Source organism: Artemia sp. Qi Xiang Cuo, chromosome 11 (assembly GCF_049724085.1).
Source record: "Artemia sp. Qi Xiang Cuo chromosome 11, ASM4972408v1, whole genome shotgun sequence".
NCBI classification, from domain to species: domain Eukaryota; kingdom Metazoa; phylum Arthropoda; class Branchiopoda; order Anostraca; family Artemiidae; genus Artemia; species Artemia sp. Qi Xiang Cuo.
The window spans coordinates 27,094,897-27,122,660 of record NC_142804.1 but is presented as its reverse complement, the minus strand read 5'-3'; the positions used below and the strand labels follow the sequence as shown (position 1 = coordinate 27,122,660).

Below are 27,764 nucleotides of genomic sequence, written 5' to 3'. Positions count from 1 at the left end.
AAGCAAATTCTATATGATATTTCAAATTACTATACCTTCTATAGAAATGATACCTCTATGCAAATGACCCTGGTAACCCCAATTCGTTCGAAACCTACACACATACCCATGCCTCAGGCGTAGGTTTGCGTGTAGGTTTCGGACGAATTGTACTGTTACTACTCGTGTGAGGAGTAAGAAAGAAAAAAGATTTTCAATAGAAATTTGCATATACAATCTTACATGATAGACTAAAATACTTGAAATAGTTAGGAGAGAATGAAATACAATGGACAAAAAGTTATTAGAACCAATCAACGGGGTTGCAACCAAGCAAGTACAAAGGAATATATTTAGGGGGGGGGGGTACAAAGTTGAAAAAAAAATTAGGTGGCCTATGTGAAAACATAAGAAATTAGGTGACATATAACACCGAGTTACAAGGAGGGAAAGCCAAAGTCTCAACTCAAAGTCCTCTTCATACCAGTTCGTTAATCCCTCCTCTCTCCTCTGGCCCCGCCCTGCCTGGCTTTTCCTCTTACTCTTCTACCCTTTGAATATACAAACTTTTCCAGAGGATCTTTGTTTAAATTTTTTACTGTGTTATTTCATATTAGACGGATTTTATTCCTGACGTATTATTGTATTAAAATCCCCCTCAAGCTGTTACAGGGCCGTATCCAGGGGGGGGGGGTTACCCGGTTTGAACCCCCCCCCCCCGAAATGTTTGTCTGACTCGTAAAAACATAACAAAAATGGATATAAACAAATTTTGATGCATTTTTTGAGTTTTTTGTGTACCCTCCTTCCCCCTAAAAAAATTAGTAATCCCCCCCCCGAACAAAAATCCTGGATGCGCTTCTGAGCTGTTAAAAAAAATGCCAATCCAAAAACGTGAAAACAGGAAAACGAAGTGAAATATTCCCAGTAAACTTGATCAAATATTCCCTTATTACATGAGCGTAGCGTAATTTTGCTTCAGGGGGAGGTAATTCAGAATTTTTCCTAGGGGAAAATGACTACAGAATAACTTTGTCTCCCCGATTCTTAGGTATTTTTTTTTTTTTACCTTTAGAAGAGCAGCTCTTCCTTGAAACCCCCATAACTACCCTCAAAACTTTTCTAAACTAATTCATGACATTGAGAGGTAAACTTTCGTTCGTGTATTAAAACAATCTTCTCATTTAAATGCGCATTAATCAATCTTCCGACATGATTTTACTATATGCAAATCACGGCTATTATGTTTTGTTCAATTTAGGTACTGATATGTCTTTAATTTACGAGGTTTGCAATGAAAATACCCATAAAGATGTATACTGAAGAAACATAAATTAACACCAGAAAAGAGTATCATGGCAGCTGTAAATAAGATACATGACAGGTTTACACAAAAGCCTTTAGATAATTTCCGTAGGCTTTAAATGATCGATAAAATGACTATCAGATTTTTAATTTTAGACTATGGAAGCAATCTGGCTAATTGTGTGATTTATGCAATGACTTATAGGTCAAAAACGTGCAAGATTTTGTCTTGAAGACAAAACAATATAAAGCAACAACTTCACAAGTTTTAATGCACTACAGAAGTTTAAAGGAGACAAGAGTGCAGGCAGGAAGGGATCGTTTACGTTCGTGCCCCTCACTCCAATCTCAATATGTTCATAAATTTCCTACAATACACGAGTTTCCTACAAAAAGTTCACTTTACATTTTTTCGAATTTTTCCCCCTCCCTGAAATATTGCTCCCCCATGATAAATTTCTGAGTACAAATATGCATTTATGCCCCACCTCTTATACATATCATGATTCCAGCGGCAGCTGCAACCTAGTAAAGAGCGAACCACAGACCATAGTAACCAAAAGTTAAAAAACACGTTTTGAAAAAAAAAACTAACTAGTGAAAAAGAATTGTTATCTGACACTGACGCAGGAAAGGTAACTATTATTTCGGTTTGGCTTAAAAATAAAAGCTCATTGCGAAAAAAATTTTATGGTGATTTCGAAAAAAGTCTGAAACACCTCGAAAATAACGTCAGATAAAAATGAAAAGTCTACCATTGGAATCAGCACAGTCGAAAACCTAGCTATGAGAAATTATAGCCCCTCTCCTTTAATAACAAGGCAAATTATTTTTTTGCAAGGATAGCATTGATCTGTCTCCCGTTTTTTTTTCGTTTTTTTTCTAGCAATTTCCTTTTAATCTTTCTTTATGACATCCTCCCACCCCAATCGTGGACGACTTTCTTTGCGTTTAGCCCTATATTTATATATGTATATATAGCGTAACTTTAGCGTAATATATATGTATATATATATATATATATATATATATATATATATATATATATATATATATATATATATATATATATATATATATATATATATATATATATATATATATATATATATATATATATATATATATATATATATATATATATATATATATATACTACTACTACTACTACTAACAACTCACCGCAACACCAAGCCGCCTGAGGCAAACATAGCTACGCGCGCTTCTCCTTCATCCCAAGCTATTCAAAGCTTCCCTCTTTAAACCCACCCAGAATTTTGCCATTTCCTTTTAATCTTTCTTTATGATCATCCTTCATCCGGTGAACCTACCTTAGCCATCTCAACCTTTCTCACATTTTAGCCCTAGAAAGCGGGTTTGAACCACACTTTTCGTACAGCTTACTGTTTGAAATACGGTCAGTCAGCCGGGTGCCCAGAACAATCCGTAGGCATTTTCTTTGGAAAACATCTAGCAAATCTTCATCCACTTTCCGGAGCGCCCATGCTTCAAAGCCATTGTTTGCAAACCTATCTTCCTAATCTTCCAAGTGTTTTTTTTTACTGAGAGAAAACGTCCTCAGCCTGGGCTATTCTATTTTTAACACCTTCAATGCTCCCATCGTCTTTACTAACAATACTACCAAGTTAAATAATGCCGTCCACCTGATCAACCCTTTCGTTACCCAACGTCACCTTTTCATCTTCACTTATTCCTGGCCTTAGTGACTTAGTCTTCATAATATTCTCCTATTCCAGCACCCCGAACTCGCAAAACCTCTTAAAATTTATTCATTTTTTTCACACTTTCATCTACAATGCTTAAATCATCAGCATAATCTAAGTCCAGGAGAGTTTTTAATCCCCATTTGAGTTTATGGTCTCCCATTGCCTTTCCTGTGCTCCTTAAGGCAAAATCCATCAAAATGATCCATATAAAGGGGGATAGGACAGAACCCTGCTTAACTCCTGATTTAATACGAAACCACCTGCTAACGTCATTTCCTACCTTAACCGTAGCACTATTATTCTCGTACATAGCACTAATCACTATAATGTATTTGTCTGTGGTATACCATGCAAGGATAAGACCTTCGCTTAAGCTCTTCTATCAATGGAATCGAACGCCTGTTCATAATCTATAAAACTGAGGACCAAAAGTGTTTGATAACTCAGACACTTCTCACACACACACACACATATATATATATATATATATATATATATATATATATATATATATATATATATATATATATATATATATATATATATAATCTTCATCCGCCTTTCGGAGCGCCCATGCTTCGAAGCCATATTTGACCACTATCATCACTGTAACTTCCAAAATTCTAATCTTGGTTTTCAGACCTATCTTCCTAATTTTCCAATTTTTTTTTTAACTGTGAGAAAACACCCTGAGCCTGCGTTATTCTATTTTTAACACCTTCACAGCTCCCATCGTCTTTACTAACAATACTACCAAGGTAAATAATGCTGTCCACCTGATCAACCCTTTCGTAACCCAACGTCACCTTTTCATCTTCACTTATTTCTGGCCTTAGTGACTCAGTCTTCTTTACGTTAATTTAAACCTATTCTAGTACCCCGAACTCGCAAAAGCTCTTAAAATCCATTCATTTTGTTCACACTTTCATCTAGGATGCTTAAATCATCAGCATAATCTAAGTCCAGGAGAGTTTTTTCTCCCCATTTGAGTTTATGGTCTCCCATTGCCTTTCCTGTGCTCCTTAAGGCAAAATCCATCAAAATGATCCATATAAAGGGGGATAGGACATAACACTGCTTAACTCCTGAATTAATACGAAACCACCTGCTAACGTCATTTCCTACCTTAACCGTAGCACTATTATTGTTGTACATAGCACTCATCACTTTTTATGTATTTGTCTATGGTATACCATGCAAGGATGACCTTCGATTAAGCTCTTCTATCAACGGAATTGAACGCCTGCTCATAATCTCTAAAACTGAGGACCAAAGGTATTTGATAACTCAGACAGTTCTCACACACATACACACAAGGTTCCACATTTTGCAGATTGGAGCTTGGAACTTCTGCAACAGGGTTCTCGGATACGTTGAATCTGATGGTGTAATTTTCATTAAGATTACTTGACTTTTAGAGGGTGTTTCTCCCTTTTTCGAAAATCAGGCGAATGATTCAGGATCGTAATTTTTGACGTGTAATACTAAACTTAATCTGGTGCATTTGGAATCAGCAAAATTTGTCGATTCTTTTGATATATATATACATTGATATCAAAATTCCGTTTTTAGAGTTTCGGTTACTATTAAGCCGCGTCACACTTTACTTACAGCTCATTACCATGAACTGTTTGATATTAACGGAAAATCAAACTTGGAGATCCACACATTGGGAGGAATTGCTCAGTAAAGTCCGCTGGTAATGCTCACAATAACGATTTTTTACACTCAGCAGCTGATAGCAGACCTACCATTATTAAAGATTTTGTCTTGACTCCTTTCAGGATAATTGTATTGATACTCCAAACTCTGGGCAAGAAGACGCTGACAAGGACGGTATTGGTAACGCATGTGATGATGATGCTGATAATGATGGAATCCCTAACACGCCGGTAAGATATTTAAGCTTTAGAATCGTATTAGTCTCTCTGTAAAAGTCATCCAACTCAAGACTGATCTCCCAGCAAATGCTAAGAAATACCTAAGTATTCGAAAAATATGTGCTTGAGTTAAATTACATGTTTGAGAATTATATATTTGAGGTACTGCAAGGACTTTGATGTCTTTTTGGCAGATTTCCATCCTTTGGAAATCAAATCATCAAATATAAGATATATTCATTGAGGTTAAACGATAATTATAAATGTACAACTTGTATAGGTATAGGTATCTTGTTCTTTGATCAGAGACGGGTAGACAAGTACCAGTCAGCTCAAATCTGACGAAAAGGTCATTTAATAAATAGAAATATGCTTACCTTCATTTTTGTGTCTATCTGAGTGTCAGCCTTCCTCTTAGCTTGACTTTATCTGCGTATCAGAATTGAGAAAATTGATGAATGATCTTTCATTGATATCAACATAGTAGAATTATTGTTTTATAGTTTGTTTAACCTATGAATAACACGGTAATTTTTTGGAGCAAACTAAATCAGTATTTTACATACTTGTTAAACTGATTAATAATTTTCCCACTTTTGTGTTTTTTCCTTCTTTTTGAATTCAGCAAGATTAATTTAATGCAGCAAAATAATACAACAAGTGATACACAACAATACAAGTAATACAACAAGTAATGGGCATATTCAGCAAACATTTAGGGCTATGGGCTATAAAGCATTTGTTAAAGCGTCAGAAAACACAATCTCAGTTAAAATAGAATATCATTTGCTTATATCGTAAAAAACGAAATACCGCTACTATTACTTCTAACAACTTACTGCAGCACAGAGCCACCTAGACCAACACAGCTGCACACGCTACTCTTCCACCCCGATCTATTCAAAGTTTCATTCTTTACCCCTCCCACGAAGTTAATATTATTTCAAATCCTTTCTCAGGACTTCATCTCATCGCTCCTCGCTCTTCACTTACAGTACTTTATCACGAAGTATTTGAAACAACATTCGAATGCTCTCAGATAAGAAGGGAAGAAAAATAATAATGAAGTGAAAAAGTTGAAATTAATATTATTTTTTTATCCTTTAAGAAAGAATGCCTATCTTGTTTTTAGTTGCCTTTTCGTTCTTTTTGTTTAATTTGTTACAAATAGGGTTCTTTAGCTTACATTTTTGCTCGGCTGATCTCTACTGAAGAAAGCTATTGGTAAAAAAAAAAAAAAAAAAAAAAAAAAAAAAATCGGAACACAAAGCTTGTCTCAGTAGGTTATTTGATTTAAATAGTTTCTACAAATGGCTTCCTCTTTTATTATAGAAGCATGGTGGGGTATTTTTCTTAGTTTACCTCATGCCACTCAAAAATCATGCCACTGAAAAGCGTAGCTTCTCTTAAGCCGTTAAGTAGACATTTTATAGTAGTATACCTTGTCTTCATCAATTATGTATGGCTACCCAAATTAGAAAATAAAAGAAGTTTTTAAATTAATGTAGGTGACATTTAAGTTTGAATTTAAATGAAAAATATTATTATGGCACCGAGAGGAGAGGAGGTGGGATTTATTTTAATTAAAACAATTGAAAAAAAAGACATCCCTCCAATTTGAATATTCTTAATTTTCTAATTTTCATTTTCTTTCATTCTAGGGGGCTCGCGGGGGAGAGGTAAAATTACATTTGTTTTCCACTTTATGCATGATTTAGCACTTCGAGCATGATATCTGATTAATGGGCATAATTTTTCCTCTTATATTATTTAGAGTATGTTATTGTAGTAAGGGTTTCTAGTTTCGTTTACGATGAAGAGAAGGATTCTCTGAACGATTTTTTTAATTGAAATCTTCGTGTCTCCATCAAGAATAATAATGTGCCACTTATCCTGATAATTTTATCATTTTATTTTTATCTTTCATGTATTTGTTGCACCTTTGCTTGAATGTTTCAAGCCACAGATTTTCAGGGATTACCTCTGCTGGGAAGGTGTTCCAGTCGGCGACAAATCGTCAGGGAAAGCTAATTTTAGGTGTTCCTGACGATGTGTGTCCTGTTCCAGGTAATTTTGCCGGGGTGCCTTTTGACGAGTTGCCCTTAAAGGCTTTGCACTTTCAGGAACGAGCTTCGATAAATTCTCTGATAGAGGGAAGTGCATGGATTTATAAAAGGCCGACATATTTGCCACATCGAAACAGTCTTGAATCGATTTCAGTGGTTTGGCAATAAGGTCTCCAGAAGTTACTGCGCGAGCTGCTCAATTTTTACCAAATTGGAGATGATTTAGTACCAAGTTTAATATTTACTACGGTATACTTTAGCTATACCATGAAAGCGGTCGCGACGACCTTCCAGTCAAAGTATGAACTCAGTCGACAACAATAACGGTATACCATATAAAGGAGTTGCTTCAATCAAAGGGGTGTTGCTGTCTGGAAGAGAAAGAAGAGTCACACCAGGGATCTTGATTTGATGAGAAGATAGGAGTGATTAACCATGTTTGAAGGCTTACAGCGAAAATGTCTTTTTAGGTCACTTTTAACCATTTCAAATAGAAACGTGTTTATTCCCATGTGATATTACTTTGTACATGGAGCGTTCAAGCCCAGTGCCTCTCCTGCTGTTTACAACCTTGAATTTTAGGAAAACAAAATATGAGATTGAAAAAAAACCAATGTAAATTCCATCTGAAATCGTTTTTTGCATGAAAATGTACAGGGTTTGCTTTTTTAAGCTTCAACTGTGTTAGTAGCATTACGCTTTGTTTCAGCGACAACAATCATGAAGCCCAACAACAGCGTTTCTTTGATGGACGCACAACTTCTTGCTGCAGTTTGTGATGGGGAAACACGCTTTTTGAGTTGATGCGTTGGATGAATTTACTATTGAATTATAGAAAAATCTATTTCTTACGGATTTTCTCAGCTTCAGGTCAATATTGTGGACCTGTCGACGTTTCTGTTTTTGCATGTAGCTTTTTATGTGTTTACACCTAGGCTATATGGAAATTTAGTATACTGTGACTTAATGTACTTCTTGTGACATAATGTAGTATACTGCACTTCTTATTCTAAAAACAACCTGATAATTTATGTTATATATCCAGGCTTTTTTTTTATTGCAAATATCATCTCAACTTAAACAAACACAGACATCATTGCGACCGTTCGAATGCAAACATTTTTTAATCATGTTCAATGGTAAAGATTTCTTGTCAATAAGAAAGAGGCATTTTCTTTGCTTATTTTTTTCTATCGATAGCGGTAATTTAGGTCATATCTTCGCCCTGTCTTTTTTTTAGATTTGATTGTTCACAGGCACGTATGTAGGACTTTGTTTTGCGATGGAACATTTCTGAACGGGGCCAATACTTCGAAAAAAATGCCAACAATTGGCGAATAATATGGAACATAGAAGGAACTATAGGGAAATTGTTTAAAATGTCGAAATTTCGGTATGATGGAATTTGTATAAAGACCCCTCCCCGACTTACGTGCTTGACCGACAAGACAATTTACAATGGTAATGAGCTCAAGACAATGAGCTCAAGATGAGTTCACCAGTCAAATCTTTCTTGTTTGTGGGGAGAAAGTCTAAGTTTCAAAAGGCTCAAGGAGAGCGAAATTGACTTATAATATTGCTTCAAGGCTTCTTGTTAAATAAAAAAGGCTATCTTATTAAATAAAAGAAATCCAGACGAAATGAAATTATTCAGTAAATGAGAGGGCTGCCAGTTTTTCAACCCTTACTCTTTACGCTAAAGTCTCAAAAATTATCTTCACTCAAATTCAACGGTCCTTGTGTTCAATCAGTCCTTCATAAGGATTGTGACAAAAAGTCAAAATTTAGCGTAAATAGCGAGGTTTTAGAAAGGGGCAGCGCCGCTCATATACGAAATAACTTCAATTCGTTTTAAGTTTTAATGTCGCTCCGTACGTTCTGTTAAAAAAAAAGTTGTGTTTTTTATATTTCTGACCGTTTTCGAGTCATGCCAAAAAATTCTCTGCCCTCCGTATAAAGTTTCCCCCGGGAAACTTTCCTCCTCATGGAAAATCCTGCACATGCATAGCGCCCCCCCCCCCCCCAAAAAAAAAAAAATCCGTATATTTCCGTAAAACTCCGTACAATGAGCAAATTGCGTAACTTGCGGCTCTTTCCTAAAGGACCATGGGGGGTCATGTTATCCGTAAAGATATAGTTATTGGATCTTTCAACTATGCAGAATCAAATGGGACTCTCAAAATTTTGGTTGGATGTCTTTAAGAAAAAAGGGGCGTGGGAGGGGGACAAGTTGCCTTTGAATCTTTTTTGTTAATTTAAAGGGGTACTAGAGGTTTCGATTTCTGTTTTACTAAGCCCTCTCTGGATCTTCTAGGACCATGGGTTCGATACGGTTACTCCTAGGGAAAAAAAGAAATAAGGGCGCATATGATTTTTCTTCTGCTAATTGTAGAAAATTCCACATTTTTTGTAGATGGAGCTTGAAACCTTAACCGTTGGGTTCTCTGATATGCTGATTTGAGGGTGCGACTTTCATTAGGATTGCTTGACCTTTTGAGGGTGTTTCTCCCCTTTTTCGAAAATCAGGAAAATTTTTATCAGGCTCGTGGCTTTTGATGGGTAACATTAAACCTAAAAAATTCTATGTATTTGGAGTCAGCATAAAAAGCCAATTCTGTTGGTGTATATATTGTTATCAAAATTCAGCTTTTAGAGTTTCAGTTACTATTGGGCCGAGTCACTTCTTACTTACAGTTCGTTGCCATGAACTGTTTGAATAATGTTTATTACTCCTCTTCAGCTTGCAAATTTATTCCTTTTTTCCATACCGATAACTGACATTTGAAAGGCTTACCAACAACCCATAGTGAGTATTGATTACATCCTATTGATGAGAGTGAGAGGCATGCGTTGATACACCAGCAATAAAAAAAATATTCGTAGTATCTCCTACTTAAGCTTTACTTCTTCTCTAATTAGATGTTTATTTAATTTTGCAGTAAATTTCATTGAAAGATTCGGTTCCAGCAGGGTACTTCTCTACACTTCTATAAATATGATCCTTATTACTATTAATCTCTCTGACGTTAATAATACTACTTGTTTGCACTACCAATGCCGCTCCTCATGCTTTGTTATTAGTGCTAAAATTTATTGCTACCACATAACAGATGAGATGGCACGTTAAACTTGGGAGAATACAATGCTTTATTTATATCGTCTGTATTTAAATATAAGTGGTTTTTAATTGTGGCTTTTATAAATCCAATTTTGATTAATTGAAGACAAGTTCAAGGAAAGTTCAAGCATCAAAAAAGATCCTAGTACAGATCAATCGAAATAATATTACTACCTTCGATCGTTTGTTGGTTAAGATATATGTTTTCTCCTGTCTACTGCAACTGCGTAGTCCTCAAAGCTACATTGTTCGGGGTGGGTGTATCTAAGTAAGAATCTCGGTCATCCTTAGGGGCGAAGACAGTGACGTCAATTCACGAGCATATTGGAGGCGGGGGTAAGCTGTAATCTTCAATATGTAAAGGGTGGCAAATTTGTAACTTATTTGAATTTTACTATGAAAATATAAAAAAAGTACTTCTCAATGAAATTACCCCACAAAAAGAAATTTTTCTAAATCTAGGGGGGCCCTCTCCGAATTGACACGACTAGACAAGGAGTAAAGTACTTGTGCTAATTCGTTTACCTTTAATTCATGATGAATGCATCCCAGGGCAGAAAATCTGTCTGCATTTAGTTGATTGTACAGCGATTGCTTTTATGTTGAAATAATTCGGTGAAGACATAGATTCAATTTGTTCTTCCCCTCAGATAAATCAGAAACAAAACATAGATTTTATGTTTGGGTTACTTTATATTGACACAGTAACATAACCTTACGTTGTGTATGCTGCATTTTTAGAAATAACAAAGTAGATTGGTTAGGTTTTATGTTTTTGGGTAAGTAACCCACGGGCTATATCAAATTCGCACATGCAGATAAAATCAAAATTGTGCACGACTGCAGCGGCATTAATATCTTGTGTGTGTTTTGGTAAGTCGAGCAATGTTAAACTTTCAAGCGTAAGATCAGTGACTGGGTAATCAGATTAAAGGCTCAGGTCATAATTTTTGAAACTAGAAAAGACAGAAACTTAGAACAATTGTTATCCTATCTTGATTGTGGACCTGGCTTTGATTTTATAATAACTAACCATCTATTCGAGAAAATGGACAATGCTCCATTTATTACTTTATTATAGAAAGCGTCACACATCTTTGGGTATTGAGTAGGCTATACATTCTAATACTACTACTACCACTACTACTACTACTACTACTACTAACTACGACTACTTGCGACTGCAACTACTTACGACTGCAACTACTTACGAATGCAACTAATTGTGACTGTGACTACTTATAACTGTGACTACTTGCGACTGTGACCGTGACTTCAGCTGGTTATGGCTGCGACTGTGACTATTTATGACTCCGACTGTTTACGACTGCTTGTGACTACGACCACTTGCGACTGCTACAACTTGCGCCTCTGACTGCAATTAGTTGTGACTGTGACTGTGACTACTTGGTTAGACTGCTACTACTTGCGATTGTGACTACTTGTGACTGCGAATGCGACTACGGATGATTCTGATTTGAACTACGTGCGATTACGACTACTAGTGACTACCATTGGCTACGACTGCAATGACTTGCAACTACGACTACTCGCAACTGGAGCTGCGACAGTGACTGCTTGTGACTCCGACTACTTGCAACTACGACACCAACTACTTGCATCAGCGACTACTTGTGGCTGTGACTATGACCACTTGCGACTGCGCGTGCAACTACATTGGATTTGCACTGCTTAAGACTGCAACTACCAATACTATTATTACTACCGCGATTGCGACTGTGACTGCGACTGCTATTGTTTCTTTTACTGCTCAAACTACTGGTATCTCTACTACTAAAACTGCTGCTACTTCTACTACAACTATCGAACTAGATTAAAAGAGTTTCAGTGCATCTAGGGTTAAAAAGGCGCATAGAGGCAATATCTGAGTAACAGAAAATATTATTGAGTTGAAAATTTAAGGAAAGTTAAGGTGAAAACTAAATCAAAAGACACTATGTGCATCCAGGTCGTCAAAATTGTGTATCTACAAAATCTAATGGTATTAAGTTGAAACTTTCGGGGCATATTTGGAGGGATGGTGAGATGAATCAAAAGATGCTATGTGCATCCAGATGGTTAAAAGGACTTCACCATAATATTTCCGGAACGGCTAGAAACGTAAACTTAAGACTTTCAGGGTGTTGAGGGGGATTTCGAACTTAAATCAAAAGACACTATATGCATTCAAGGTTGTCAAACTGGTTTATCTACTATATCTCAGGAACACCCAAGTGAATTAAGTTGAGTTTTTTAGGGGATACGGAGGGGGGTGGTCAATTACTTTTTGTCTACACTTAGGGCTGTACCACGATGATGGTCAGAATGGCTTCAACCTCATAAAAGCCCAAAGATTATGCAGGTTTTCATTATATTTACTTGAATAATACCCCACCTAACTGTCCATCCAAAGTTCTATAGTCTAAGTATTATCGAAATTTGTTGTAAAAGTTTGTCAAGACAAAATCTGGATTCTCAAGGAGAAAAACCAAAAAAGTGTTGCAAATATTTCTTTTGTTAACCAATAAAAAAAACATATTAATTAAAAACAAACAGATATTAACTAAAAAAAACATTTTCTACAAAAGAGGTTTTTCAAAGAAAATTAAAGAGCATATACTAAACCTAAGATGAGTGAAGGTAATGTCAAATAGCAATTCAAGCGTAAAATAAAAATAAATCACTATCAGTAAATAAGTAAAACCCAGCACGAACAGAAATTACAATGAATAATCAAGTTAAACTTAAAAAGAACAAAAAATACAACAATCAGAAGTACGACTAACCCCTATGCCTTATAAAGACCAGAACATCATTTTCACTTTACTAAAAACAAAATACATTTAAACGTTTTACTTTGATAAATACAACATTTATGAGACTGTGAGGAAAAAATATCAATATATATTAATCTGTCAATCTGCATTCTATGACTATTTTTTTTTTTTCAATCTTGGTTAGTACGATTATTTTTTATTTTTTTGTGACATTGGCTCCTTAAGATCATCCTTGGAAAAAAGGCAACTGTAATCATCCTACACGGAAAAAACAAATCAAAACGTTCCTTTTTGTAGATAGGGGCCTAGAGCCTTTGCAGTAGATTTTTCTGTTAAGCTGAATATTAATGATGTAATTGTCATCAAGACCATTCCCCTTCTGAAGGGGGTTTCCTTATTTTTCGAAAATTTGGCAAGTCTTCTCAGATTTGTAGCTTTTGATGCTTAATTTTAAATTCACAGAATTTTGACTATTTACGATCAAAGCTCTTTTTTTAATTTCGGTCAGTATTATCAGGGGTATGTTCTTGCTTACAGTCTGTGACTCAGTATTAATTGATAAGATTTTTTTAGAGCCAAATTATGTCTGGCTCATATTTTATTTGGGTAATTGTTGTAGCAACTTATAGTTAGATTGGTGCCCCACTCCTTTTTTACATTGAAGCAGCCAACTCTACTCTAATGATTAGGACGCTTGCTTATGGTCGGTTATTAAAACACGCAATTTTGAATGCCGCATACTTTGTTATTTCATAGGATAACTGTCCGCTGGTCTCTAATCCTGATCAAAAAGATTCAGATCCAGAAGGCTCTGATAAGCAAGGAGATGCTTGTGATAACTGCCCAACAGTGCCCAACCTTGATCAAGAAGATTCAGATCGAGATGGACTTGGTGATGCCTGTGACCCTGATATGGATAATGATGGTAAGGTGCCATTACTTAGTATTTTGGATAATTTACCTTTATTTACATCTCAGCTTATGAGTAATTTTCCGTTTTATAATCCCAAACAAGAACTCGTAATATGGGTCACTTGTCAAATTAAGAATTTATTAGTCCACAAGTGCTAATGCACAACGTTACCAACGACGATTTTGTGATATGTTTCTTTCGGATTATTTATGTTTTGACTTCAATAAAAAAATTTGTTTGTGTCTTATAAAACATTACAGCTGCATCCCACAATGGTATAAATGCCCTTTTGGTATCCAAGAGTTATTGAATTTATGGGTTACATCTTATTTTAATCTTAAGACCAGGTATTAGGGAAATAAAGTTATAGAAAACATTTTTATAGCATTTAGAGCAAGGGTTCAGGGCAGGTATTTAACACAGTTACATGAGAAAGTATTAATTATGGCAGGGGAGGAGATTTACGGGGAAGGGACTTCGAAAACCACCAAAGTGGCTATTGCGAAGTGGATATCGCATGTCTACCACCAAAGTGGTAGACATGCAAAAACATCTCGTGACTTTTCGGACAAAATCCAGTATCCTCGTTTAAAGTACGCAAGAGTTTATTTAGTTAGATTATATTTTTTAGGAAAGAATAGCAGTGATGTTGCTGCCACAAAGGTTGCACGTGGCCTTGGAGCGATTCGTCGTTTTAAAAATTTCTTACCTCAGAGAGTTTTATTGCTTTTATACCATGCTTTGATCCACCCATATGCTTCGTATGGCTGTATGTTATGGGCAAGTAATTTTTATGTGAATTTTAAACGTGTTCAGACTTTTCAAAATAGAGCGATGCGTCTTATTGGTGGGTATGTTGAAGGTGTAAATAACTCTTCAGCTTGCTTCAACAAGTTGCAAGTGTTGAATGTAGGACAGCTACGAGACTACCAAATAGGAGTTTTTGCTTATCAATGCTGGAATGATGTTAGTCCAGAGGTTTTTAGTGATTATTTTAATAAAAATAGGCCTTTGCACCATTATGAAACTCTTCATGCTAGTGATTTTAATGTTCCGAATAGAAGTGGAACCAGGGTCAGCTTCCATACTACATTTTCAGGACCTAATGTGTGGAACTCTATTCCGGAGAGCAGTCGGGTGGCTGAGCACCTGGGGTTCTTTAATAATAAATTTAAAAAATATTTGTTAGGTCAAGGCTCATAGTTTTTTTTTTTTTTTTTTTTTTTTTTTTTATTATTATTATTATTATTATTATTATTATTTATCTTTACTATTATTATTATTAAATGAATTGATGAGATTGATTTTTTTTTGTTTTTTAGTGTTTTTTGTTTTTTTATTATTATTATTATTAAGTTTTTTTTTTTTTTTTTTTTTTTTTTTTTTTTTTTTTTTTATAGTTAATCATTAATTAGTAAATGAGTTGTATGTACCCGCCCAGTCGCAAGTGCTTTTTGGTATCTTTCTTGGGGCGGGTATTGGCATATTTGTTAAATGTATTTTGATGTTAAATAAAATGAACTGAACTGAAAAACTGAACTATTAGAAGGTCATTGTCACAATGTGTAAAAAGATGAGAAGAACAAAAGCAGAGAAATATAATAGCGATAATAACAAATTTAACAGCAATTAGTCACTTGTACTTGTATATACGTCAGTACGCAAGCTCTTCAACTCTCACTGGCCGTACGACGTGGTAGATGCTTGAATGTCAAGTCGCTCGGTCTTCTGCGTGTGGACTGGTGATCTCCAATCCCTGTTTATTCCTTCTTCACCTATACCATTTGAACCCATCAATAGGTTTGAGGTCTGCCTTGACTGCGCTTAACGAAGTTCTTACTTGTCCTGTCTGTTTCTATCTCCAATGAGCAAAGAATTCGCAATGTGAACGAGCTGCTTCCTTTTCTAACAGATTTACCCTCCAAAAGTCATACTGACCGCCAATTAGAGCGTATTCTTTTATGATCGCAAAAAATAGCCAAAAAACACAAGGTAAGATTAATATTTACCCAGTTATTCTATGGTTGCCCATAGGATAACCCGAGGGGAACCCTGATAGTGATTTATAAATGTGAATTTCAAGAAATTTGAAAAGAAATAATACAATACCTCATGTTAGTGAAGATTCCATAAAAAAAACATCTTAGCTGAATTTGAGCAAAAGCAAAAAAAAGGCATTTCCAAATACGATTCTTCAGAAAGATGTTACTTGTCTAAACTAATTCCGGCATAAACACCGGTGATCTCAGGGAGGGAAGTTATTGATCTGACGATTCTTTTCCGAATGCGTACCCGGTTCAGGGGGTGACACAGCTCTGGTTTGGATTATAGTCTGCATTTTAAGGCTTAATCTCACGGGTCATTATGGAATGAGGTGTAGCTCTTTAATGTAAAATTTTAATTAGGCTCTAACCTAGAGAGATCAAGTATTTATTGACATAACTAGCCAATGTTAGTTCGTAATTAGCACTTTTTTACTAGATCTCTAATAGCCAAAATAAAGCCAAAACTTGCAGGAAACAACGCTCAGAAAATAAGAACTCTTTGCCTAAATAGAACATTATAATATGCTGTCTGTGATACATATCAACCAATTTTCTCAGGCCATTAGCCGTATAACGTACACGTTTAATTTGAAGTTGTAATGACAGAGAAAAGACAAAAGAATCTCAACAAGAAAATTACTATTTTTCTGTTCCCTATAATTTAATGCCGAGACGGCCACGCGTGTGGGAACATAGCGAACTGCAAGGTTTGACTGTCTTGCAAGATATAATCTTTAGTCTCCTAAAATAATTCAATAGTTTCAAATTCTAATTATATTTTAAGGCAAGGTGACGAATCCTTCGTCCGCGGGTAAGATTTCAGCGGCAAATCCTGCTGTAGATGGTGTTATAGTGGTAACTACGATGCCACCAATGTTATAGTGGTAACCACCGCTTGCACCAGTGTTATACTGGTAAGCTACAAATATCGGGGTTGTAAATACCCAATTTACAGTATACCCTGCCCCAGGGTATGATAACGTGATCGAGTGGTCAAATTGCCAATTTCTAAGGTCAAGTGTACCCGCCCTGGGTTACCACTAAAAATCTCTAACTCTCTCCTTGGAGGTACAAACCCCCCTGTCAATATAATAATGACGGTATCTCGTAGCTCTGTTCCTACGCTGCCTGGGTTCCGGGAAAATTAGTACACAGTTTGTAGAAAATACCTTACTTGTATTCTTCCAACTTGTCACATATAGTAACAAAAAATATGCTTCCCTAAACGGGGTCTAAATACAGACTAACTCAAAAATAATATTCTGTACAGCAACTTTTCAGAGGGGTGGACCTTCCTTGGCCCAGCCAATCCTCTCAATCCCCATTCAACTTTTTATTTGCTTTATCTTTCAATGACTCAAACCAGGAAGTCCAAAATAGAATTAAGTTCAAAGCTTACTTATTGCAAAACAACTATAGCTTAGCAACGAAACTTTAACTCGTCATTGAAAATTATACTATAGGCAAATCTAAGAAAATGGAATTACGGAAACGAAAACAGATCATTTATCTGAAAAAGAAAAGAAACAGGGGTAGAACCCCAACAGATGGATTATACACACCAGACGTGTTTTTTTTTATATACATCTGTTGAGCTGATATTGAACTAATATCATATGGAAAGTAAAAGCTAGTTTGCCAGTTGCCAGATGAAGTTATAATTGATCTATTTTCATCTTTGGTCCTAAATGGTTCCACTTCTTGCTTTAATGCTTTAATTACTACTTGGCACTTCTTTAAGCCATGAAGAGGGAGCATGTTTTCTTTGAAGAGGGAAAAGGGCGTTGAGAAAAGGCTCCAAAGAATATAATGCTTATTTATGGTGATAATTCGATTTTTCTTTCTCATTTTGCAAAAAAAGCATGTTTTTATCCTTAATATTCAAATCATATCTTAATACCCATCAGTGAAAATGCAAGAGCTTGCCAAAATAGAATTTATGTGATGTTTTTTGGATTTTCAAGTAATTTTATATTGTGATATAGGAATCCTGAACCCTTTGGATAATTGTCCAAAAACACCAAATCCGGACCAAAACGACCTCGACGGGGACGGTCTGGGTGATGCCTGTGATAACTGTCCCACCATTCCCAATCCTTCCCAGTTTGATACAGACAACGATCTTGTTGGTGATGCTTGTGACAACAACATAGATCGTGATAGGTGAGTTCTCATCAGACGTAGTCTGATGCTTCTTGTAGGTTAAAGTGTGGTTTCTTCTGTTTCTTTTTTTACTTATGGCTGCAATTTTTTTTTTTTTTACCTATGCTGTACCAAATGGGAAAAACCATCATACCAATTGAGGCAAACGAGAGTAATTTTATTACCTTTTTTTAGAGTTTTTACCAAACTTCTACCGATAGGACTAATTCATGTAAATTCCATAATCCAAATACAATTTCTATCAGCCCAAGAGGGTAAAAGTATTCAAACTTGGCCCTGTACCTACCTAGTTTTAAAACTCCAGCGAAACTAGATCAGATCACCAATGGACGGTCAAAACCTCGTTTATAAGTTTATTTTAAGCTGTTAAAGAGAATGGAAAAGCTTCAAGAAACCATACGTAAGCACTGAATATACGAGGTTTTATTGGACCCACCGTGATGAATATAACAGTAATCTTTGGACTAACACATGTATCCTGAAGTTGCGAGGTTTGCACATATTCTAAATGGCGAACTATACCTGTAGTTTCATTGATTTTTTTTAGCAGTATTTCAGCTAGGGACATGAAACAAGACAAAATGCAGAAAAGTGAAATGTTTCATAATAAATTTTTTTAAAGAAACCATTACTTTGTGTGCATAGAACTCTAAAAGAGGCCTAAGTGTTATTCCTGATTATAAGAGATGCTTATCCAGACTAATATTTAGCGATCGGAACTTTATTGTCATTAGTTATTTTTCCTCCGAATTACATACTTCTTTTAAGAGTCATATCTGCAAAAACTTATTATCGAGAAAATTTCCTTTTAAATTTTGTTATCCAGCTTTGACGACGTATACGAGTGATTTAGAACATGTTTTACAGGGACGTTAATTCACGGAAATATAGAGGGGGGGGGGTTGCAAAATGTACTTTTCTAAATCTAGGAGGCAACTTTATTGTTTTATCTACTTTTTCAATTGAAATATGAAAACACGTATTTTTCAAAATCCAGGGAAGGGGAAATACCTAGAGTGAAGGGTCAATTGGCCACCGCAATCGACATGCATGCTATTTTGCTTTATTTCAAGAGTGTCAGTCCGCCCTCTTGAAATATTTGCTCGAGACGTGTTTGTAGCCAGAATTCGTTTGAAGTCTTACTTCACTTTTCCAGTTGACAAACTAAAAGTTGAAAAAGTGTTTTTCATTTAATATTGAAAAATTTAAGTTTAAATGTTAGGTTAAATTATTTTACAAAATTTAAATAAATACAATAAACGAATTTGTTAAGCAGTTAGTGGACAAAAGGGCATCGTTGCAAAGATCTATAATCTTGAAATATTTTCTTATAATGTAATCTTTGTATCAAGCTTAAAGACAAGATTAATGTCTTCGATTAATCCGAGAGGACTTAATCTTGGCATTAATCAGACAACAGAATATCAAAAGTAAGTTCTTGAAAGACTGATTTTTTCTTATGGGGAGTTCCTCTGCCACAGAAGCCTTTTATTTGTAATTGTTCTGGCCACAGTGGTCACATTTTCCATTCTAACGATGGTTTATCTCAAGGCGGTTGTGCTGATTTTCACAATTGGTTAAAAGTGCTCATTTATAAGTTTGTTATTACATTAGTGTCGTATCTATTTGATTTTTAGTTTCAGAAACGGCTGTTGGCTGTTCACATAACTTAAAATGCAAATTGAATTGTTATTTTGTTGATATGATTGCACTGACTTTAGCTTTATTATGTGTGAAAAGTTTAGAAATTTCAGCGTGATTAGTCTAATTTATGGGTATAAAATTTTGGAGCCCTCGGAGAGAAATATGGCACTTGTCTGTTCAAATCTTTTTAACTCCTCCCCCATAAGGACTTCTTTGGGCACCCATGGCTGCAAAGCCGAATTTATTTACATCTTGGGAGCGATTCTAGGGGTAAGCAAAAATAATTTATTATTGTTTTCTTCGAGGCTGTAGATTGCTTGTTGGATATTTGAGATTCTTTCAACGTTAAAGCAAAGTTTGTGCGTCGATTTATATACGTATTTTTAGCTATTCTTTCAATCCAACTTCACCTAAAAATTTGACTTCTTTGATTAATTAAAAAGATTTATGATAACATTAATGGTTTAGAAAGTGCAAGCTACGGTAGATGTTTGATAGATCAGTTGATTAGTCAGTTTTAATCAGTGGATGATTTAAAAAAGATTATTCTGAAGATTATTGTGATAATGCATCAACTATTAATCTAGGCCCATTCACTATAAGACTTTTGCTAACACCGAAGTTCAGATCATAGTAGTTTTAAAAATCAGTTGAATCCGATATAATTCCCGATATAACAGAGGTTTAGATAGCTCTCTGAGCTGGATCTAGCCACAATCGAAGCTCAACTGAGATCAGCTGAACTTGGTTAAGACTTGGCAATCAGATCCTTTTGCATTGCAGCTCGCAAGAAACTCGTTTAGAGCAGAAATCATACCTATTATTATTATATTTATTATATATATTATCTATCAAGTTCTTTTAAACATGTTTAGTGGTGAACAAGGCCGTATCCAGGGGGGGGGGTACCCCGTTTGAAGCCCCCCCCCCCCGGAAAAAAAATCCTGGATCCGCCCTTGGTGGTGAATTTGTATAGCTTCTTTCATGAAAATCCAAGAAAGTGTTTGAAAGGCAAAAGCTTTCATTGTGCATATCATGAATCCATAAACTGATCCTTTGACAGTAACTAAATTATGACAGTCCAGAAATATATTGGCTGAACATAATCAGAATTTTTCCATAGGATATTAGTCTATAAGGATTAAAAATTATCGATTCGCATGCTTTAAGGTTGTATGAAGAATCATAGTAACATGTGCTATAGTATTGAAGCTTTATCATAACAGTATGGATATCTCCATTTGCATAATATAACAAATGTATCTTATTATTTACGTGTATCAGAACATGTGATTTAGTCATTACAAATTTACAATGATAAGGCTCTCCAGCTTAATAAGAGAACCGGATATGTAAACCTACAGTTCGATTATTCAGTCATTGAGCAAAGAAGAGCTTCTGCTGCAAAAGTCTCCTCTTTGTCCAATATCCGAGAGGCAGGCTCAAGATGTATTCAGCGAACCCAAGCTCAATTCAACCCTATCTACCTCAACCCTCATACTTGTGACCTTAGCCCAAGAGAGCTCAGAACGGAAATACCTCAATTCCCGACAATTCAATGTCAGATAGCTCAGATTTTACAGAACTGACATCTAAAGCTACTCAACCGTGGACAGCTCCACCCAGGGGGGACAATTCACGAATATGTTGGGCGGAATATATTTTTCAAATTCAAAGGGTGATTTCGTTGTTTTTAGGACTTTTTCAGGAAATTACTACGTGTTTTTTTTACTGTTTTTCAGTGAAAATACTAAAAAGGGTACTTTTTCAAAATATAGGGGGATTCCCCTCCTCCCGAATGAAGTTCCTGACTCCTATTCAATGTCCCTGCCAAGGAGATGGAAGATTACCTCCCTGCGACTACCTGGTGATGCCAGAGAACTTTTTGCCAGGGAACCAAAAAACTTTTTTCCAAACGACTTTACACTTACACCTGTAAATTTCTGGGCCAAGAAAACCCTCAGGCACAAAAGCAGTGTAGTTTAGTGGCACAGGCCCCCAAGACTGGGATTAGAAAATGTTTTGGTTTTCTTAGTCTTGCTTGAAACCTATGTCTGGAATTCCTTAAGTCAAGGAGATTCCAATTTACAAAAAAAAGAAAAAAAAATCACCTGAAGATGGGCAAAGGCCATCCTAATATACACAAAAAAAATTGATTTTGGTGCATTGGCTCCCCCTCCCAAAAAGGGCAATTTTATTTCTTCAATAAACTTGAAAAATGTACCCTAAAGTAATTGGGCCATACATACCCAAATGCATAAAAAATGTCCAAAAGAATAAGTTCATAAGTTTATTAATCCACATTCATAAACAAATAAATAAATTAAACAACACTTTCACACTGGAGAAAACCTATGAAGGTTTGCGATATATATATAAAAAAAAATAATAATAATAATGAACAAAAATATAGAAAAATAAATAAATAACTGAATTAAAAATGATAATACATAAATAAAATATAAAAGGAAAATAATAATATAAAATGTAAAAGAAAAATAATAATAACCAACCCAGTCTCCATCACTCAATATACTCAACTCCCTCTCCCCCCCCCACCCTGACAGCCTTACCTTATCCCCTATCCACCCTTTCCAAAGATCTTTTTTTTTTTATCTAACAACGTAAAACTTAGACCCGTAAGTTCCTAGGCCAAAGAAATCCTCGTGCATAAAAAAAGGTTGGTGGCTCGAGCCCCTAAAACTGGGGCCAGAATTTTTTTTCCGACTGGCTTGACACTGATATTGGAGAATCCTTGGATCAAGGGAACTCTAATTCAAAAAAAAAAAATGAAGAAAATATTGGTTTTTGAATTAACGCCAAACTTTTTTTTTACTGCTTGGAAGTTAAAACCATAATTTCCCGGCCAATTTAACCCTAATGTTAAAAAAAGTTGTTTGGAGCCAAGACCCTATCGAAATTGCGGCCAAAAAGGGTTATTTTTTCCAACTTGATTGTAACTTTCAAGAATTGTTGCCTGAGTTAAAGGGGGATTTTATTTATAGTGTTGGGGTTTAGGAGAACTGCAAGTGAGCCAAAACTCTTCTGTCCCTGGGCAATTAAAATTTGCGGCAGAAAGTCCCTTGGTTAAGAGGAGCCTAATGTATAAAAAATAGTCTGAGGGCATCATCTCTCCGAAAATGGCCGAAAAAGAGTGTACCAATAAATAGAAAAAACATTAGAAAAATACATCTATTTTTGATGTTTTTCTATTTATGAACATAAATAGAAAAAGTGCCTAAGATTTTTTTCAAAATGCCTTGAAACTTACATCCGTACATTCCCTGACTAAGGGGGTCTTAATATACAAGATAAAATCAGATTCAGGGTACGGGCTTCCTTGAAATAAATCAAAAAACTTCCTTCAACTGTCTTGAAAGTGATATCTGAAATCCCTCTTATTAAGGGGATTCCTATTTGAAAAAAAAGCAAAACGTATTGGTTCACCCTCAAAATTGGGCCCAAAAACGGACAAAAGGCTCTTTTGTTCTGAATAAATTAAAAACAAAAATTGTAGCCCCTGGGTCAAGAGGACCTTTATGTCCAAGAAATAGTTTTTTCTTGGGGGTTCACCCCGTTCTTCCCCCCAAAAAGGGCCCAAAAATGCACAAGAGCTTTGTTTCAGAAATTTGAAACTTTCAATGATCGTCATTGGGCTAAGGGGACCACTAGTTTTTGCTGGGAGAAAGAGGGTGTTAGAGGAAACTGTTTTCGTTGATCAACTTGAGACCTGCAACCGTAAGCCCCTGGGTCAAGGGGGATCTGACGTAACGCAAAATGGGCTGGGCCAATGCAGGCCAAAACAAATTGACGTCAGAGAAATGATTCGAGACAAAAAATTAAAACTTTTTTTCGATGAATTGATTCGCGATGACAAAAATTGACCTTAAATTTGTTTTGTGTCTAGGCTTGAAAATTACGGAGCATGTAAACAGGGCAATTTTGACCTCAAGAAAGACAGATAATCTTGATATCTTGTTGTATCGACATGTTAATGATTCTTGACACCGAGAATGGGCCAACAATTATTTTTCCCTGCTCGACATAGAACTTTCAGGGTAAGTAGAGTGGAACAAAGGGACCTTAATGAGAGCAACACACTTCGGGAGAAAAATGTGGCTCCTTTGACTCTTAGCTCGAAAAAAAAGACATTTTTTTGCTGATCCGTTTTGTAATGTCAGGGCGCATAGATAGGGCCAAAGAAGCTTCTATCAAGATGAAAAATGAAATGACCTTGGCCTGGATTTATTATTTATTCCAACAAAGAAACAGTTACAACAAAGAAGAACATAAAAAGGGTTTTTGAATAAAGTAGTGGAGTAAAATAGGTGTATATTTAAGGGCGTCTACACGATGGGTTCAGCCCGGTAGACGCCCAAAAATTATGCAGATATTTAATTAACATGAATAAATCCCCCTACACATTCTCCCAAAATTTGGTAGTAAAAATACCAGGAAAAACTGTTGCACAAATCCATGGCTGCTTGAACATTTTAATCAAATATTCAGATTTTGCAAAATTTTCAAAAAACAAAATTTCAAAAGACAAAACTTTAGCAGAATAACTAACTTAAACTTTAGAAATATCCTACAATTAACCAATAATAACACCATGGCAATTAAAAAATTAACCGACATCAATGTTCAAAAAAGTAACAAAAAGAAATGAGTTCTTAAAAGAATAGTGAAGAGCTATATTAAAACCTAAACAAGCAGAAATAAAGTCAAATAGTAATTCAAACTTCAAAAACTAAGATGAATGAACTAAGGAAACCCAGAACGAACAGACATTAAAATGAGTAATCACACAAAACATGTTGATAACATATACTGCTATGGGTAACTAGATGAATCCTAGAATAAACAGAAATTAAAATGAATAGTTAAGCCAAGCTCAAAATGAACAGAAATTACTAAAAATAAGAGTCACCCCTAAACCCTCTTAAAGCCAGAGAACCATTTTAACAAAATTTTTGCGATTTGTGCCTTTAACATGTACTTGTTTCGGTATTTGTGCATAATACGGGCCCACCGCAAAATACTGTATCAGGGGAACGAGAGATGAAACCCTCTAAACGGGTATTTCAATAGAGAAATGGAATGCAAAGCGTGGTTATCATTGTGTTTACGATATTTAAACTGTTGTTTTCTTGGAGTTTAGGGGGGAAAAGGTACCTGGGTTAGGTTAGGATATTTATTTAATATATGTAATGCTTTACCCCCCCCCCCACCCCACCCCCACCTTAATGTGCAAAAATATATCCCAAATTTGTTTCTAAACTATTATGTATTCATCCTATTTTATTGTATTTCATTAGCATTAACCAAACTGGACTTCTTTTGTGGGCCCGTATAATGCACAAGTACCCTTGTTTCTTTACCATGTAAAATTTTTACATGATATTTTCTCACAGGGATGGTGTCCAAGATACAGTCGACAATTGCCCAAACCTTCCAAACAGTGACCAAAAAGACGCTGATGATGATGGTATTGGTGACGATTGTGATCCTGATGCTGATAATGACGGAATATTAAATGAAAGAGATAACTGTCCAATCGTTTATAACCCTAACCAAAGCGATGAAGATAGTAAGTTGCTTAATAATATTACGTTCACAATAACACGTTTTTATGCAGTCATAACTGAAACAATCAAATCAGAATCCTTCTTTTTAACGATAAAATAAGACCCAAGTAAAACAAATACACTTCACTCTTCTAAGCTGACGGGGGAAGGGATGAAAAAATGACCACAAGAACAGGTTAATATTGTGAGAAATATAAATAATCGCGGGCAAAAACACATAAAAAATTGTTGAAATCTTGGAATATCTGGTAAAAATGGCACTCTACCAGGGACGTCAATCCACGAAAATGCAGGGGAGGGGTGATGAAATGTATTTTTCAAAATCAAGGTTGGAGTTTGCAATTTGGCAATTTCGTTTGTTCGAACTTTTTTCGAAGTAAATCCAAAAAAGGGTATTTTTCAATGAAAATACCAAAAATCGTATTTTTTAATCTAGGGTGATATAGCGAGCCAAGTGCTTCCCTCTAATTAGCGCCACTGCTGTCCATCTCCTGCGTACATACATGTAAGAGGAATATGACGTTTTGTGAAATCCAATTCTGTTGCATAATCTCAGGGGCTACGGGATCTGAAGGCAGTTGAATCGCATACATGGAGATTTTCTTGGACTAGCATTCAGGGATTTACACTTCTGGTTGTTTTTATCTCCCTGGACAAAAGCTGTTTTATCGGTGCCATCGATTATAGATTCACACACATTTATCCCGTTAATTTTGAGATACTGTAATAAGGCAACAAGGTTTAGAGTCGCTATAGATGGAAATGCCCAGGTGGCGTTGTTCTACTCTAGTACGGGCAAGCCCTTTGTGAAAAGATGAGCGTTTAGTTAACGAAATGAATTAGTGATTTTATAAAATAATTGTTCAGGTTGAACATTTTGTTAGTTTTGTTGCAAATCAGCTGATGAGGTGGTACCAACGTCGCGGAAATAGAAAAAAAAACATAGCAATACCTATATGAAAATCCTAGAAACTTACGGGGGAAAAATACCAAAAATCATTATGTTTTGTAGTAAATTTGATGTTAATCGGGCATATACGGGAGAAACTATTTTACAGAGAGGAAAGGAGGGGTGTTGACTCAAAACCATCAAAGCAGAAAAAGGAAAATAAATAAAAATTACAATGCTAAAAAAAAAGAATAATTAAAATCATTAGATTTTTGGGTATGCAGGATTAGACAGTGATTTGCCCAACCCCCTTTAGAAAGCCAAATATATGCAAAAAAGGACTAAATCCTTCGCCAGCCAACCATTAATTTTGGAAAACCCTGACCTCCCTCCCCCCTAATTCTTTTGGAATCGAAATTTGAAGGCATATCCTCTCCCCTCTTAAAAACTTCTTCGGTGCCATATCCCTTAGAAAGTGGATTATTAAATTTACTGTCTATTTCGTTTGCTTGTTTAGTTTTTTGTTTTGTTTTTCTTTCAGACGATGGTATTGGTGATATATGTCAGGACGACTATGATGGTGACAATGTCCTGAATTTTGAGGATAATTGCCCAAATAACACAAAAATCTATGCAACTGACTTCAGGTTTGAAATTTACAACTTAATTTTTTAAATCATATCACTAGTAAATAACTAATTAATTTTTTTACGGTGTAATGGCCAAGAAAATCTAAAGAGTGTTATTGTCTTCCAAAAAGTTTCGCTTTTTTTATCTATTTTTTTTGCAAATTGAACTGAGAAAATCTCGTGTCTCTAGTTTTAGGACCTTTTTTTCATATATTTATTATTCCACTCCACGCTCAGTTCTTAGGAATGAATGCAAAGACACTAAATGTCCTCCTCAACGCCCATTACTTGTATAACATAACTAACGTCAATCATTTGCATAACTTGGTAATTAAGGGCAATTTACCGATAAAAGAATACTTTGATAGAAGCCCAGATAGTATTCTTATTAAACTTCTTTGTTTTATGATGAGCCTACAAATCTCCTTTTTCTCATCTATAATGATGATCTTAGGAGTTTGATTAGAGAAAAACATCCCTTTTTTTAAGGTGTTTATTACCGTACTTGTCTACGGATTGTTTTGGGTACCCGACCGACTGACCGTATCTCGAACAGTAAGCTGTGCGAAAAAAGTGTGTCAATCCCGCTTTCAAAGGCTATATGAGAGAAAGGTTGAGATGGCAAGGACATGCTCTGCGGATGAAGGATGATGGATTGTCCAGGATCGTTCTTGTCGAAATACCATCTAGGACCAAACGAAAGACAGGTCGCCCCCACATTGGGTGGGAGGGTTTCATAAATAAAGGTTTAACATAAATGGGAACTTCTTAGGAGGGTGTAAAGAGTTAGGCTTTGAATAGATTGGGATGGGGGAGGAACTTTTGCAGCTCTGTTGGCCTCAGACGGCTTTATGTGACAGTGAGCTGTTAGTAGTAGTAGTAGTGGTGGTTACTGCTTTCAGATTTTATGTCTCAGGCTGAATTCAATGCCTAGGATTTTGGCAATAACATTTAAGCATTTTGTCTCTTTTTTCAGCTTGAAATGTTTTCAAGATATTCTATAAGGGTACTAGGAAAACTTTAACGATTTTTATATTATTT

The 27,764-nt window shown here is 35.5% G+C and overlaps 1 protein-coding gene across 1 annotated transcript in view; it reads left to right on the top strand.

Moving 5' to 3' along the window:
* LOC148946825 (cartilage oligomeric matrix protein-like) overlaps positions 1–27,764 on the top strand; it is a 262,924-nt gene that overhangs the window by 176,614 nt on the left and 58,546 nt on the right. Inside the window, exons 12-16 of the mRNA XM_089096438.1 lie at positions 4,796–4,903; positions 13,609–13,777; positions 17,796–17,973; positions 25,032–25,207; positions 26,636–26,741. Coding sequence (XP_088952564.1) covers positions 4,796–4,903; positions 13,609–13,777; positions 17,796–17,973; positions 25,032–25,207; positions 26,636–26,741 — 737 coding nt within the window. The remainder of the gene's footprint in view (positions 1–4,795; positions 4,904–13,608; positions 13,778–17,795; positions 17,974–25,031; positions 25,208–26,635; positions 26,742–27,764) is intronic.